Below are 16,357 nucleotides of genomic sequence, written 5' to 3' on the forward strand. Positions count from 1 at the left end.
GTTCTGAGCCCAAGAAAGTACCTGGAATTTAACTAGTTACACAAGTGTAGCTTACACATTTCACTGTTTTTTTTTAAAAACTGTTGTTTTTTAAACAACAGTTACATGTAATTTCTAACAAGCCAATTTTAAAAAATCCTGAAAAAATAGTGTGTTTCATTAGGACCTTTATGTCATTATTAACCACACCCTGAAGCCAGACTTTTAAAAATCCCCATACAGTCTTTTTGTGTAAAACACAATTATCACCTTTTGGATTAGAAAGCAAAACATGCCTGTAGGAGAATGTCAGAAAGCAGATCAACACCTTTAAATTACTGTATGTCGACAATGTTTTGCAACTCCTTCAGCTGGAATTACTACTGTCATACAACAGTGTCACTAAGCAATCCCTAAATGGAAGGAAAAAATGTTCATAGTGAATATCCATGAAATAAGAGCAAAATTTTGTAGTGTCAAAAAAAGGAATCCTTTAAAATTCTGCCTGTCTGAAAGACTAAATGAGAAGTGACATACACAGTATTTAGTAAAGTGCTAGGGTGCAAAAGACATCATCCCGGTAGATTTGTTTTTTGCATGTTTTGTACCTCATGCTCTAAGGCAAATCATTCCATACCAATCTATACCACAACTCACTAGAAAAACATCCCTATTGCTTTATTGCTTTATATGTGACGCTGTATTGGGTTTGTGTGGCGCGATTTTGGTAGTGGTGGGCAGCTGCACAGGGCCTCACCTCTGTGCCTGAGAACATCACGGAGCAGATCCTCCTACAAGATAAGCTAAGGCACATAGAAGACAAGAAGGTGACTCAAGGCAGCCAGCACAGCTTATCTAAGGACAAATCATGCCTGACCAATCTGGTCGTCTTCTATGATGGAATGACAGCAATGGTTGACAAGGGAAGACTGACAGATGCCATCTACCTATTCCTCTGTAACGCCTTTAATATGGTTCCACATGATGTCCTTGTCTCCAAACTGGAAAGACATGGATGGACTATTTAGGGGGTAAGGAAGTGGCTGGATGGATGCAGCCAGCAAACTACAGACAATGTCTCTGTGTCCAGGTTGCAGCTGGTGACAAGCAGTACCCTTCAGGTCTCTCCTGACTCTCAGGAATGGTGCTCTTCCATGTCCTCATCAACGACATGGTGAGATGGAGTGCACGCTCAGCAAGTTGGTAGATGACACCAAACTGAGTGGTGCAGCTGACACAGTGGGAGAACATGATGCCATCCAGGGGGACCTGGACTACCTTGAGAAGTGGGCCTTCCCTTGAAATTCAGCAAGTCCAACAGCAAAGTGCTGCACCTGACCTGTGGCAATCCCAGACATGAGTACAGATGGGGAGAAGTCACTGAGAGAAGCCCTCTGGAGAATACCTGGGTGTTCTCATGGATGAAAAGCTGGATATGAGCCAACAGTGCTCACTGGCAGCCCAGAAGGTGAATTGTATCCTGGGCTGCTTAAAAAGCTGAGTGGCCAGAAGGTGAAGGGAGGTGACTCTGCTCTACTACTCTGTCCTTGTGAGACCCCAGTAGGAGTGCTGCATCCTCCTCAGAGGTCCTCAACACAAGAAAGACATGGATCAGTTGGAGTGGGTCCAGAGGAGGACCACAAAGATGATCAGAGGGTGAGAGCACCTCTCCTACAAAGACAGGCTGAGAGAACTGTGATTGTTCAGCATGGAGGAGAGAAGGCTTGGAAAGACTTTACTGCAGTCTTGCAGTACCTTAAATGTCTTATAAAAAGACAGTGACGGGACAAGGGGCAAAGGTTTTAAACTGAAAGAGGGCAGGTTTGGATTAGATGTATTACAAAGAAATACTTTGCTGGGACGGTGGTGAGGCACTGGTATAGGTTGCCCAGAGGCTGTGGATGGCCCATCCCTGGAAGTGCTCAAGACCAGGCTGGATGGGGCCCTAAGCAACCTCAGAGTGAATGGTATCCCAGTCCAAAGAAAGGGTGTTGGAACTAGATGCTAACACCTAACCTTTGTATGATTCTCTAGGATCAACTCACCAAAGAAGCCATATGTGTTATAAATGTTTAAAGTTAGACCTTTGTTAAATATAAAAGTATAGAGATGCGTCTTATAAGTTTCATTTCCAGTCGTGGCTTTGTACGGGTTTGTCACAAATGTTTATGTATCTTATAGACACCATTTCCATCTGTAACTTTGTTTGAGTTCTTACTATAAGTTCTGAATAGTTGTGATTGCAAGTTTGTATAGGTGTCACTATAAGTTCTAAATAGTTATGAGTGTAAGAAGTTACAGGTTGCTATTGTACTTACAAGGCTGACACCAGAGAGAGAGAGAGAGAGAAAAGAAAGAAGGATGTTTCTTCCCCCACAGAAGGCTCCGAATCAGGACATCGCTCCGGGCCATGACTGGTGGACACAACTGACCAATCATTGGAAGGTGGGAAAGGTCCAGAGGAGCTCCTGCTAAGGACCAACAGAACCCTGGAAAATGAGCCAGTCATCTCGAGGATCCAAAATCCACCAATCACTGGAAGAAAGGAGAATATAAAAGGGACTGACAGCCTGAGGGAATGCCTTTTCCTCTGAGGGGAGGTGCCCGTATAGCACTATAAGTATTTGTTACTCTGGCTTGTTGTAAAGGGTTCGGGACTAGCCCGATCCTTTTGATGTTCCAGTAGTCATTTTGTTTTAATAAACTGTTTTTTTTTCTTAAAAAACCCATTTTCTTTCTTAACTCCAGATCTACAGCCTCGTTTATAACAAGATGCATTTACTGTCCACACAAAGATCAACTTTTCTAGGAAAGTAACCTTTTCATATACATCACTGGTTTGCCAAAATAACTCCCTACCACCCCTCAGAATACAAACTTCAAGGTTTCTATTGCACACATTGAAACTTTTGTAAGTCTTTTATTTGCTGAGATCTCATCTATTTCTGTGTGTACAAGAACCATCCTAAACTCACAGTCTAGATCAAACAAAGGTTTGGTTCAGGACCCAGATGCTTTTTCAGGAAGACTTGAAGTTTACATTCTTTTTCCCCAGTTGCTGGTAAAGAAACACTGCAAGCCTCATCTTGCAAATGCTTACACCATCACAACTGCAACCAACTAATCAGATACTGCAGTGCTCACACAGAAAATGTAAATTAATTTAAATGTACTCAGAATCATTGCCTTCATCCAGACTCATATTTAAATAAATGAAAAAGAATGCTTCTAAGCTTTCTAATCTGTTGCTCATTTAGAGTCATCAGATATATTGTTAAGAGGATACAAGTACTCATAAAACTCTGACACAGAAATATTTTTTGGTTTACTTTCCCCATTGCTTCATTATTCTTCCAGATAGGCTTCTATGCAGAACAGCTTTTTATCTTCCAGCTTTGATACCATCAGCTCTACTATATCAACTGTGTAACCACAGTGAGGTTGCATTTTCACATTCTGAAGCAGCACTACAGGAACACTTTTACAGGCCCCTCACTCTTCCAAAGAGCTGCAGACTCTTGCTTCAGTCCTGCACCTTGCAATATGTCAGCACTGACAGAAAATCTGGGGAAGGAAACTAATTCAGGCAAGAACCCCTTGAGCAGCAGAGGAGGGGAAAAGTTATTTTTTCAACCATATCAGTTCCCTCCTCCTGTTCAACCAGACTAACACAGTGCAGCTGTGACAGCACAGCAGAAGTCAGGTCCATCCAACTATTATAAGTACTACAGATACCAAGGAAATTTCCATGGAATTGTAGCCTAATCTACATTTATAGGTATAAAAATCTAGTGCTTAAAAGATGCTTTAACTTTCCACTCCCTAAATTAGCTGCAGAGGCAAAAAAAACCCAGTCAAAAGCACCTCCAGTAACAGGCAGTAACCATAACTTGATACTAGCTGAGATATTACGTGAAGCAGAGAGTTCAACAGTGAAGTTCTATGACACCAGTGTAATGGATATCAAGCACAGACATTCCTTTGCACGTGAAGGGAATTCAATTTCTCAGTTGGCTAACAAAAACACCCACACCCTTCCAAGAACTTGAGGTCCACAGAAAACCAATGATACATACAGAGCATTCATTCCTGGACAAAAGTGTTCATGCTCCTGAAAAGCAAAAGCATTTATGAAAGTTCTGTACTTCAAAGATGGAAATCATCTGCATATTCTGGTAAATGACTGTGGTTTTTTTAGGGCTTGCATGCACATTGGGCTGCTTACATTGCAGGATATTGCACTGATGACAGGACTGAAGAACACAGAGCTGTGTAAGTTTGATCATCTGCTGAACTGTTTAACACTTTTTAAGTATTAACAAGGACTAACAGAGGAAGACAAAAGGACAGAGCTTTGAAGTGTGTTAGACATTTTCTTTGTGATGCCTTTGAAAGTTCTTTTGCTATGACAGCAGTGATAACCACACAATGGACAACTAATGCTCTTTCACCTCCTCTACTGATTCTCTCAACAGAGGCGTAGAGGTATCCACCCCACCCAAGGATGCTGCCCTTATGACAGCATCAGAAAACAATGCAGAAGTACTTCAAGAGGCCTTTCTTGTCTACATCAGCAGCAAAAGGAATGCTACAGAAAACTGTGGGCATTTTCTGCTCAATGAGATAGAAATCAAGTGACAAAAGACATGAAGAAAAAATATTAAGAATTCAATCCTTTTTTTTTTTTTTTTTTGTCATCCCAGATTTCACTGCTAAATTCTGTCTTCTGACCTCACAGTTACTCAGAATCTGTAGGAATGAAGTACCATCCAACGTCAAGAAGATGTGATAAAAGAACACTTAAGTCAGTTGTGCCTAAAGACTGGAAAAACATCACTGCCCTTCAAGAAGGGCAACAAGGATGATCTGGTGAACTACAGGCTAGTCTGCAAAAGACAGAACTTACTCTTTACCATGTGTGTTCTCAAGAGCAGACCACACTGACCTGAGAGGCATTAGAGACTGGACAAATCCCTGAGCAATCTGCTCTAGCTGGGTCTGGCTTGAACAGGATGTTCCAACCCATTTCAATCCAACCAGCTGTCAAGTAAAACCAGTGCCTATTCATAGGTACAAAGCATCCCCTAAAGCAACTGCACCCCCATCACAAAAACTTCCAAAAAGGAGTACCTCAGTCACTTTTCGTCTTTTCTCTCTCTGAGTAAGTCTGACTCCCACTTAAACTTCCACACAAGCAAAATAATTTTGAGTAACAACAAAAGCAGGAACCAACAATAAACAGGGAAAAAAGGAGACACAAACAAAAAAGTAATTTTTTCATCTCTAGCACTATGAATTCTTTACTAATGTCAGACCTCTATTGCTAGACTGGAGATACACCAAAAGTTCAGAAATCAGGAAGAAAATTTTGTTATTTTTATAGGAAAGTTAAGTTGAAGAGAGGTATTTTAGTTTTCTATTTTATAGATAAAAATAGAGGATAAACGGTGAGGTTAGCCTAAGAACAATTTCTGAACTGCCAATTCACCTTCAAAATGTGAAAAAATACATAAAGCTAACAAGCCATTTCAAGGAAAATGACAGTTGAACAAGAATTCCAGAATACAATTTCTGTGACAAATCAGTATATGACATTAATCACAGATGTTCTCAAATTGTGAACACTGGAATCATTTTAGATGAAGAGCAAAACACAGCAGGAAACCACATAGTATGGTTGCACACTTCATTATGCATCAGGGGATCCATCTTCATGTAAAATCTAAGCTGTGCAACTGAGAATACAGCAGCACTAAACAAACAGTGATCTATTTTTAGAAAGAGCTGAAAGGCAGTTACATACAGAGTAAGATTAATAACCTAGCCAAACTACCTGGAAATTAGGCAACTGACACTTCAAGGTTTCCACATTTGCTGCAGTAATTGGAACATCAGGTTCAAATAAAGCACTGTATCTACATTCCAAGAGGAAGAAGAAAAAAAAAGAATTTGTAGTATTTAATACTTCTGGTTTTATCCTGTAAAGATTCACAGATTATGTCAGATAGATACTATCTCCATTACAAAAATACACAGAAATCAAAAGTCCAAAAAGGTTCCACAATCTCTGCAAGACCTTAACTTGCATATGCAGGACAGAAGAACCAGAGACTCACAGAGTGGTTTTGGTTGGAAGGGACCTTAAACATCATCCATTTCCAGGCTTGCCACCATGAACAGGGGGAAAAACATTTAACTAGAGCAGGTTGCTCAGAGCCCCATCCAGCCTGGCCTTGAACACTGCCACAAGAAATGTTTCTTCCATAAGAGGAAACTCTAAATGTAATTAAAGCAGAAAAAAAGAGCAAGACACCTCTTTGATGTTGTCAATTGTTAAAAAAATTCACATGAAATGGACAGCAAAGAAAACATACAACGAAAATGCTCCACGGCCTCAATTTAAAAATCTCAAAAATTTGTCACACAAACAAAGAGCATTTCAAAAAACTGAGTAGGGACAGGATGATGAAAAGAGTTAGTTAAACTATGTGGCAAGAAAAATATTCCCATTTGCCTTTCTGTAAAGGCTAAATACCTGGAGTTTTCTCCAATTCTTAGAGACACTGGCAAGCTTTCATACCCATAGAAGGCAGCAGTCAGCTGAGTTGGATTTTTCTTTCTTCCACGTAATGCGCACCTAACACAGGCTTTGCTACATGATAAAGAACGTTTTACTTTATCAATGACAGTTTTTTGTGGTATTTATCAAGTAAAGATTCAGCTACAACATATTTGCCTTATGGCAGAACTATTGAATCTCCACTGAAGTTTTACTGTCCCAGGGCTAGGTGTATGCAATCACAATGGGCCAGAGTAGTCCTGAAGTTCACTTTTGAAAGTTATTCCCAACTGTAAAGGATCCTTAAATTGTCTCTTAAGCAATGGCAGAAATAAAGCCTTGGTAGAAATAAAATTACAAGAAACTGTAGTAGTAAATGTTTCTAGAAGTGAGCTCAGAAATTACAAAGGCAATTGTAAATATGAAACCTAACATCGACTGCATAGTTCAAATTCTCATCTAATGGACTCTTGAATAATCTTTCTGTTAGACTGTTGTATTAAATTCTATCAGCAGGATATTCGTATTTTGCTAAATGAGCCGTAAAAATTGGACATGTCAAACAAATACAACATTATATCCTATGACATTATTAAAAATACATCAGTAGAATGAGTTTCAGTACAAATTAAACAATTGTATGACGTTGAATAAAAACATACTCATAAAATAAATATTTTGCAGCTGTTTCTAGCAGACATAAATTTCTAAGATTACATATTATTAATCGTATCATATAGTAATATGTTTTACCATGCCAGCCGAACATTATTGGTATTTTTCATTCTTAAAGCATTGTTGTGGCAAGTCTTACAATAAAAATAAACAAATAAACAATATCTCACGGAGATATGAGCAGGGAAACTTTGCTCCAGCTCATATGGTCTGAAAACAAACAAACAAAAAGCCAGGAGGGCTTAACACAGAGTTTTGAATCATCACTGCTCTTTATCTATAATCACTCAAGATTAAATCAGAGAAAGATACCCCAAAGTCTTTCACTCCAAATTCTTCTTTCATAGAAATTACTGGGACACATATGCAGAAATGTTTCTTTGCCTCATGCAGTGCTTACAGCCTTTGTCTGTTAACAAAAACTTCTTAAAGGTCGGCTGACCAACCTGGGAAGAAATAACCACAGCCAGTTAATTTATTCCCTCTAGTCTCCAGCCCTCACCATAACCTTGTTCTTCACAGAAGAAAACCTGCCATTTAAAATAATTGTGTTTCCTTGGGCAGAATAAAGCTGCTCTTACACTAAAATACCTATTACAAGTTTAAGCTATGTATTACACCTTGGCCTGACTTAACAGATCACCAGGCAGAGCTGGAACATGAAATGTCCTATTCTTTTCACACGTAGAGAGAGGCTGTATGCTCTCCCCCATCCAAGTCATTGTCCTGCATCTACCAGTTACCCTTCAATGAGCAAATGCAACAGAAGTTTGGCACAGTGCCAACCTGGCAAGACAGAACACAGCAAGTTCAATCTCTCTGGCAAGAAAGTGGTTAAGTCTCCAGGGTGGTGGAGAGTATGTGCAGCTCTGCTTCCAAAATGGAGTCGCACCCACTAACGTGACATTCAGACACCAATTTTGACTTAATTACAGCTTAAGGTCAGCTTAACCTGAACATATTAGGCATGCTAGGCTGCTGAACACAGAAACAGGAAGTTAGGAACACATGCTTTTAAAAATTAAATGTGTAAAATAAAGCTGCTAACAAATTTAATTCTATATAATAAGAACAGTAATATTTTACTAATGCTTTAATTTTCTTCATAGAAAGTAGGTACAGAGCATTAGACAGATTTTAATCTATGTAAAAATATCGTTACCTTAAAAAAACCTTCAAACTGAAACCAAGTAAGTACCAAAACATGGGCCAAAAGAAAGGAACTTAACAAATGTGCTCCCCTCACCCCCAATGCAAGTGCCTTTTACAACAGCCAAGTTAAGATGAGAATTACATTTGTCCTTTTTCCCCCAAACCCAGATTCGTTCCTGGTATCTCTACAGTATCCTCCACCACAACAGCTCCATTTTTACTTGGTTTCTCAGCCTCCCACAGCATCTGAAGCTATCCTGCACACTCTTCTGCTCCTTTCTTTGCAACACACACAGATGAAGGCACACACTGTCCTGTGCCCCAAGTCCTCCTGCTGCCCTGACCCCTGACTGCTCAGCCACTGAAGGAAATAACACCAGCGAGCACCAACTGAACCACAGTCAAGCAACACTGAAACCTTTGCTTCAGGAACACTAATTTTGACTTTTCTGCTTAATGGAGTGAGCAAGCGTCACAGAACTTCCGTATTTTTACCTATAAGCCCTTTACATCTCTGTAAATAAAAGGGTTTAAGTTTTGGAAAAATAAGTTATGCTCCATGTTTGTTACTTTTAACAAAACACTAGCCAAGGCCATTAAGGGTGGTAAGGGACTTGCAGGGGTTACACAAGGGGGCTGTGGATGCACCAACTCTGGAAGTGTCCAAGGCCAGGCTAGATGGGGCCTTGAGCAATCTGGCCTAGTAGAAAGTGTCCCTGCCTATTGCAGAGGGCTTGGAAATAGGTGATCCTATTACTGGGAAGGAAGGAGCCAAAATTATGAGGTGACTCAAAAAACCTACAAAGCAATATTTAAAAGTGGGAAGTTTGGTGGTTAGTCTCACATTACAGGATCTGCTACAACACAAAACACCTGGGTGCTCCTCAATTATGAGACAAAGCTAAAAGACTAGGTGAAATCTGATACTGCACCAAAATCCATGTACAATCTTCCAGAAACAACAGTAATAAAAGCCAAAGTTCTTGTTGAAACCATTAAAATAAATAATCGATTTTGTTTTATCCTTGTACATAAAACAAGAAGGGAAAGACTGAAATATCTAAACAGGCTCATATCTGCAAAAGCATGACATGTTCTGTTAGTTAAATGTTTGCTACCCAACCACATATTAATGTTACTACTTTTGTTATTGCTATTACTTTTTTATTTATACTTAAATAAAGAAAAGTGTAAGGATCTCTTTTAGGAATTTATTTCTCATTTAATTATTTTTTACCACTAAAACCCACTAGAAATTCTGTACTTTTTCTGAAGAAAGAGTAGTGCTTTACTACCAAATCCAAGAGCCAGAAAACAGTGGATAAGGCATCCCAAACAAGACAATTACTCTTACATCAGAAGCTTCTAGTTTCCACTTTGAGAAAAGAGTAATAGAGTAGCAGTTACTGCAGCAGTAATAGTGTAGCAGTTAACAGAGCAGCAGTCACTTAGGAAAAACTACCAAATAATAAATGTCTCCACAATGAAAACCAGAAAATTGCACAGAGATCCTTTACACTTCAAACAGCTCAGGACAAGCACTGGCTCCTAGAATCCCGTCTTGAGAAGGTGATGATGTGGAAGAGGACTGGAGCACAGGCTTTTACCTTAGAATGTGCTTCCAAGCATATTGCAACATACCTTATAGAGCAGTAATGGATTAATTAGGTTTATTTTTAGTATCTTTCTACATACTTTAAGAAGCACCCTGTCTTTCTTAAAATTTCATGCCACCTATCACCCAAGTTAGTCTGGCACGTATAAAAAATAAGACAGTAAAAAATGTTTTTAATTTGACTTTGTTGGGAAATAATTCCCAACAAGTGAGTTTCATTCACAGAAAATAACCTGTTACTCAAGTCAGAAGGTTTTGTATTCTCAAAACCACTAGACAGGACAGCTGAACATTCTTCAAGTCTAAGAAGATACATGTGCAGTACTGGAAAAAAATTCTGAACAGGTTAAAGGACTGGGATATAAACAAGCTACAGAAGTCACAAACTTCGCACTTTCTCATTAAAAAACAAAAAAGCAAAAACAAACACAAACAAACAAACAAAAAAAAAAAAAAAAAAAAAAAAAAAAAAAAAAAAAAAAAAAAAAAAACAAACCAAACCACCAGAACCTATCTGGACATTGATGGGACAGACGCAAACCAGAGAAGAATTCAACAGGATAAAGCAGGAGTTCAAATAGGCACAGAAGATCACTGATACCCGAAACAACTTTTCCCCACATTTTCAAGCTAATCACAATCTCCATTAGATCCCAAATAAAGCATGAGAGACTTTGATTAGAGATGATTACAACAATTAATTATTAAATTTCACTGTTAAGAGAAAAACAGGTAGGAAAGTCTGGCAGGCAGAAAAGTTTAAGTGTTCCACCTGGATATAAACTCCACTCTACTCTCCTAATTTGTATTATTTCAGTCAGAGATTTCCCAGTATGATTAAAAACAGAAACAAAAAAAGAGAGAGGATGGGCTGACCACCACTTCCAAAGAAGTCTGTAACTCTACACTAATACACAAAAGCTGCATGTTTCTGTACCACCCTAGAATCTCAGCTACCTTTAAGAAAATACGTAAGTCTACAACTCTTGCTTTGGTGAAGACAATTCTTTACACGTGAACTGAAAGAAGAACAAAGCAGTCTTCTGAAGTCCTCTGGCAGACAACTGTGAAGTTTATGCTACTGCTGCTAACAGGTAGACCACATAATTCTCTTTACTGCTATTAGGAAACCTGTAGCCAAGAAATCAGAATGAAAATTGAGCAAATTCCTGCCACAATTGCACTGAAATATCTCAACAGCTCTGAAGCTAGGGACTGGCAACATTCCTTAGAAAGTAGATCCTGAAAAAGAAAATTCAATACTGGTTCTCAGCGTCATTTCTGTAATCAACAGGAGACTGAAATAAGAAAACAGGAAAGAATAATACATTTCTACCTTCTTCTGGAAAATATTTTAAAGTTTACCTATCACCTACTGCATAAACATAGGTAAACATTAAAGCTCGTGTTGGAAAATTCCCTTGCAATTCAGTAATAGTGAAGGAGGAAGAAAACAAGAGTTCCCACAATTTTTCTTCAAGGTAATGACCAATGGTAGTATCCATTCCCACATGTTTAACATGCCTCCTACCTTAAATCCAAATGAATTTGCCTACCATTCTTTGTATTTTACATGTGGCTATCAGTTAAAAAACACAGGAACTGCTGCAGACACAAATTTCTAATCACTAAACTTCTCCTCCTCCACATTAGGAAAGAATTCCCACGTAAGAGAAATACTTTGTTAGCATGAATTTCTGCATATTCAGCCCATAACTTTGAAACATCACCGTAAAAAAGCAAATTCAGAACAGTTTTACCGATTTCACTTGCATCTAGATTAAATAACAAAAATAGAGTACTTTCCACACTTCTAACAGTCCTGGCACTTCAAATGAAGTAATCATGCAGGCCCTGTATATCCACATATATGTGAAGAACTGTTATCATTGCTTCAGAATAATAACAAATGCAGCTTTAAAAGAGTCCATTATTGTCCTAGGGATATTTTTCACACTTCCATTAAACAGTCCATACAATAGAGAATAAAAAATTACGCACATTAGATACACAGAACTGGACAAAAAAATATGTACTGGTATGAAACTATGTTCAAGAATGGTATTTGCAGAAAGGCAACAAATCAATTATTTAAGGAATACTTCCAGAAAGACCATTTTGTCTTTACTGGAGAATAAAATAATAAAAATATTAAGAGGAAGCACTTTCATAGTAGAATGACAGACATATTTCTTCACAGTAACATCTATTATACCAAATGAAAGAAATGCAGTATTTCACTGGGCATGTAGAATTAAAACCAAAATTTCGAACAATTGTCAAACTGAAAAGTAATTTATTTCACTTAACTGTATATTTATCTTAAGTCTGATTGATAGTCAACATAAGCAGGACAGCACTAGAAATGTCTGTGTAGATGAATGTACACAAACACACATGAATGTATGTATTTAACCAGCACAGTGTCCCTCAGACTGAGCTTAACTGGTGACAGACCCAACATCCATTTTGCCCAGACTTCTATTGTGCACATTCAAGGGAGCGATGGACAGAGGAGTCCTGCCCCTCCCCCTCTGCCAGTCTTTGAGAAAACACTTCTAAAAACATTAAGTAAACAGTTTTTGGTTGTTGTTTACACAGCCTTCAAAGGACTCCACGAAATATACACACTCAGACAAGTTACAGCTACAGCTCCAGGCTCATGTACAATAACCATCACCCTGCAATAGGAGTTGCCATATTTCCTACTCTGCACACTTTCATCCCCCTTTTTTGTCCCCATTATACTTGTTTCACAAATCTGGCACTCTTGTGCTTGTCTAGCCTTTGGATAACAGTGCATCTAATATAATTAGGTAGATCCAATGCTAGCTTTCCAGACTGCAGATTGCCAAAAAACTCATGTATATCTATATATATGTATTTATAGATATTCTATGCCTGTACTTTTTCTATAAATATCTCTAATAAGTACCTATCAAATAACATCTGAAAGCCTTTTCCCTTTGCTTCAAATCAGTGCAGATTTTACCAGCTCTTACTAAATCTGCCCAACTATGACTGTCCCACTTGGACTTGGCCCACCCCCATAAATTTTTTCATCACCACCATCTACACTAGGTTTTCTTCACATGTGGCTGCACCCTTAGGGTTTCTATCACATCATCAGTCCTAAAATGAATGTGTTCCCAAACAATGGGGTAACACAAAACTAGCTGATAACTCAGTTCACCCATAGTGGAACACCGAAGCTTCAATTGGAGATGCTATCCAGTGTTGTGCTGCTCCTGCTGTTGGAAAGACAATTCGTAAGCAAAACCAGTGTGGATATTGCATATGAAATCCATTTTCTCTCAGCCACCTGTCCAGCCAGCAAGTACTCAAGGTGCACATAGAAGACAGTGACTAATCATCATCTTGACACTTTTAGCTGTCTGCATAAACCTCGCTATAGTCTGTGGAGACTTCAGGAAAAAAATGGAGTGCCTGCATTTCACCACCAAATCCTTTAAAGGTATAAGGGAGGCAAAATGACAGCTGTAATTAACCAGAGTTTCTGAACATCAGAATCCCAGATTAATTATTCAAAACAACAAGCAGTATTTTGTTCGCAAAGTACACCTATTCCAGAACATCTTGTAATAAAAAGCTGATATCCAACATCCTGCAGCAAGAGAAAATCTGCAAGAGGTTATGCTCCGTGCAATACAGATACTGCAAATGTTCAATGCTAAACTTATCCCTGACTTGAAAAACTCTGCCTATGAGGAGTATTTAATTTCATTAATTTTTCTTTGTTATCATCACAGTAATTTGGCAGAATTTACCGGACTACTGGTCTATGCCATCAGGACATGTGCTTGTAGCAATTCTGCGAGACTACAGTAGTAGATTTCTCAATGTATCAATGAAACTGTAAAGACTCAACAGTTAAAATATTCCAATTTCAGGAGGCTTTTTGCATTATGATTAAAAGCTTCATAGTGACAAAAAAAAGACCTCTCAAGACATCAAAATCGCATAACAAAAAAAAAAAAAAAAAAAAAAAAAAAAAAAAAAAAAAGGAAAGAAAAAAAAAGAAGAAAAGAAAAAAAGAAAAGAAAAAAAGAAAGAAAAAAGTCAGGCCTTTATAAACGCAAAAGGTTTCTTTTGAATGCAGGTAATAAGGTTCGTCATTCCCTTCGTATCACAATTCTAACCATTATCCCCCTCCCAAAATTAAACTCAATCCCAAACCTTTACAGGAGCCTTTTAGGAGCAGGCGAAGACTCATTTTACGGTGGGGCCAAGGAACACGGGCTAGGCCGGGGCCTGGGAGCGGACCGAGGGCAGGGCAGGGCAGGGCACGGCGGCCCCGGCCTGGGCTCCGGCCCGGCGCTCCCCCGGCCCGGCGCCCCCGGCCCGCCCGCCCAGCCCGGGCTGCTCCCGGCGCTGCCCCGACAAAGGAAACAAACACCGCGCTCCCCACGTCTCGGAACGGTAAAAGAAAGAAAGAAGGAAAAAAAGAAAAATTAACCAAATCGCCCTCGCTAAGATCTCGCTCAGAAGCAGGTCTCTTTTCACCAGACCCAGGCACGGCAGCCACCCTTCCCCCACCGCGAAGCCACCCCTCATTGTCGTCGCACCCAAAGGGGACCCACAACCCCCACCCCCCACTCCATATGAACTCGCACGCCCGCCTCCCCCGTTCCCCAGTTTGCGCCGTGCCCCTTCACTGATCGCCAGAAGGGAAACGCGGCTCGCGGGCCACATTTCCCTCCTGGCAGCCCCGCACGCACCTTCCAGAAACAAGCTGTCTCTGCAGCCGCCGCCGCCGCCGCCACCGGCCATCTTCCCGCTGCCGCGTAGCGCTCCCTCACTCCATCGCCCAGCGCGGCGGCGGGCCCGGCCCTTCCCCCGGCCTGCCCGCCCCCACTGCGGAAGGCTGGCTGCCTGACCCGCAACGGCGGCACCACCGCCGAGGCCCGGCCCTCCCTCTCCCGCCGCCGGGCCGCGCTGCCTTCCGGCCCCCGCGCAGGAGGAAGCGGCGGCAGCGCCCGCTCCTCCCTCAGCGCGCCCGCCGCCGGCGGCCCCGAGCGGCCCCTTGGGCGGGCGGGCCTGGCCGGACCCGCCGCGCGGCCCCACAGCGGGCAGGGCACGGCGCGGAGCGGAGCCCCCCCTGCCCCCGAACGGCGCCGGCCCGGCCCGCGCCTCTCCCGCCGCCGGCCCGCCCGGGCCCGGGACCATAAAATGGCCGCAGCAGCGCTGCGCCCGCAGTACCCCGCGCTCTCCCGCTCCCGCCCCGAGCAGCCCGGAGGCTGCAGCTTTCGGGAGACGAGGAGGTGTCTCGGATAAAATGAATGAAGCTAGAGGAGTGCGGGAGCCCATGGCGGAGCGCTGGGGCCTGCCGGCCTCTTACCTCGCTCGAGCTCAGGAAAAAGGTCTTCGCCAGATTCGAAGAGTCCTATTAATCTTAGAATCTTCTGTGGCCTGGTCATATCCAAATCCAGATTTGGGTTTTGCAAAATGTACAGCGTTGCCACGCCAACTAAATTGAAATTGCAAGTCATGGCCTCAGGTACATTTGACTTCTAGCGTGTATGATTTTACATTTTAAATAGCTTTCCTGTGAAGCTGAAATACAAAAAACATGCATCCTTTAAAAACTAAATGATAGTTTTTGACAGTCTATAGCTCGGAAAAACCAGATACTCCTTTCTTCGACAGGTTATTTAATCTGTCAAGGAATCAATAGAATCCCCCTTCCCCCCACTTTAGTGCATATTTGGGGAATTCTGATGTCTGAGGTACCTGCCTCCTAACATTGCTAACCCCTGAGAAGTGAGCTTCCAAACATGCTTGAGCTGAAGAGTTTGTAGACTGAGGTCCTAAATTAGGTAAAGAAAGAGGATAATTGTTTTCCTTTAACTCTTCTAAATTTGTTATTTTTGTTCCTGAATGTGTGTTTAAAATACTTTGGAGAGTACGCAGTTTTTACCGTTGGAGAGGCAAAAAGCAGTCTGGAAGACAAGAGAAGGGATCAGGCTGCTCCCCAAGTGCTACATCACACCACCAGAGCTAGCAAGGACTTAGAAGGAATCCCGAAAGCTGGAACAGTGCTGGCAAACCTACAAATCTGAGTCTTCAAAATCTCCTTAGAAAAAAAAGGGTTCCTGAAAGAGAGATCACAAAATATCCTTGTTTCATTAGTAATGAGATTAACAGGAAACAATTAGGAGAAATTGGTCCCAGCTAATTACAGGGAAACCAGAAAACCATTTGTTCAATAGAAACCTAATAGTTTAAAAAAAATATTTAGAATCTAATTTTCAAAAATACCCTCTTGTATCTCAGAGGGGTCTTGTCCAGGTAGAGGGTTTACTGCTGAGGTTACAGCATTAATCCACAAAAGTAAATTCTTATTGATAGTTGAGACT

General features: G+C 40.8%; 1 protein-coding gene across 3 annotated transcripts in view; it reads right to left on the minus strand.

The window, feature by feature from the left end:
* SENP6 (SUMO specific peptidase 6) overlaps positions 1-14,848 on the minus strand; it is a 73,937-nt gene extending 59,089 nt beyond the window's left edge. For 2 of the 3 annotated variants that reach the window (XM_083857380.1, XM_083857379.1), the window contains exon 1: positions 14,720-14,847. In XM_083857380.1, the coding sequence (XP_083713506.1) occupies positions 14,720-14,771 (52 nt within the window). In that variant the 5' untranslated portion in view covers positions 14,772-14,847. Of the gene's footprint in view, positions 1-14,719 lie in introns of all 3 variants that reach the window. The other variant, XM_083857381.1, reaches the window with a different exon arrangement.
* Between the last annotated feature and the right edge of the window lie 1,509 nt (positions 14,849-16,357).

The sequence above is a fragment of the Zosterops lateralis genome (genome assembly GCF_965231275.1).
Source record: "Zosterops lateralis genome assembly, chromosome: 3".
Lineage (NCBI taxonomy): Eukaryota > Metazoa > Chordata > Aves > Passeriformes > Zosteropidae > Zosterops > Zosterops lateralis.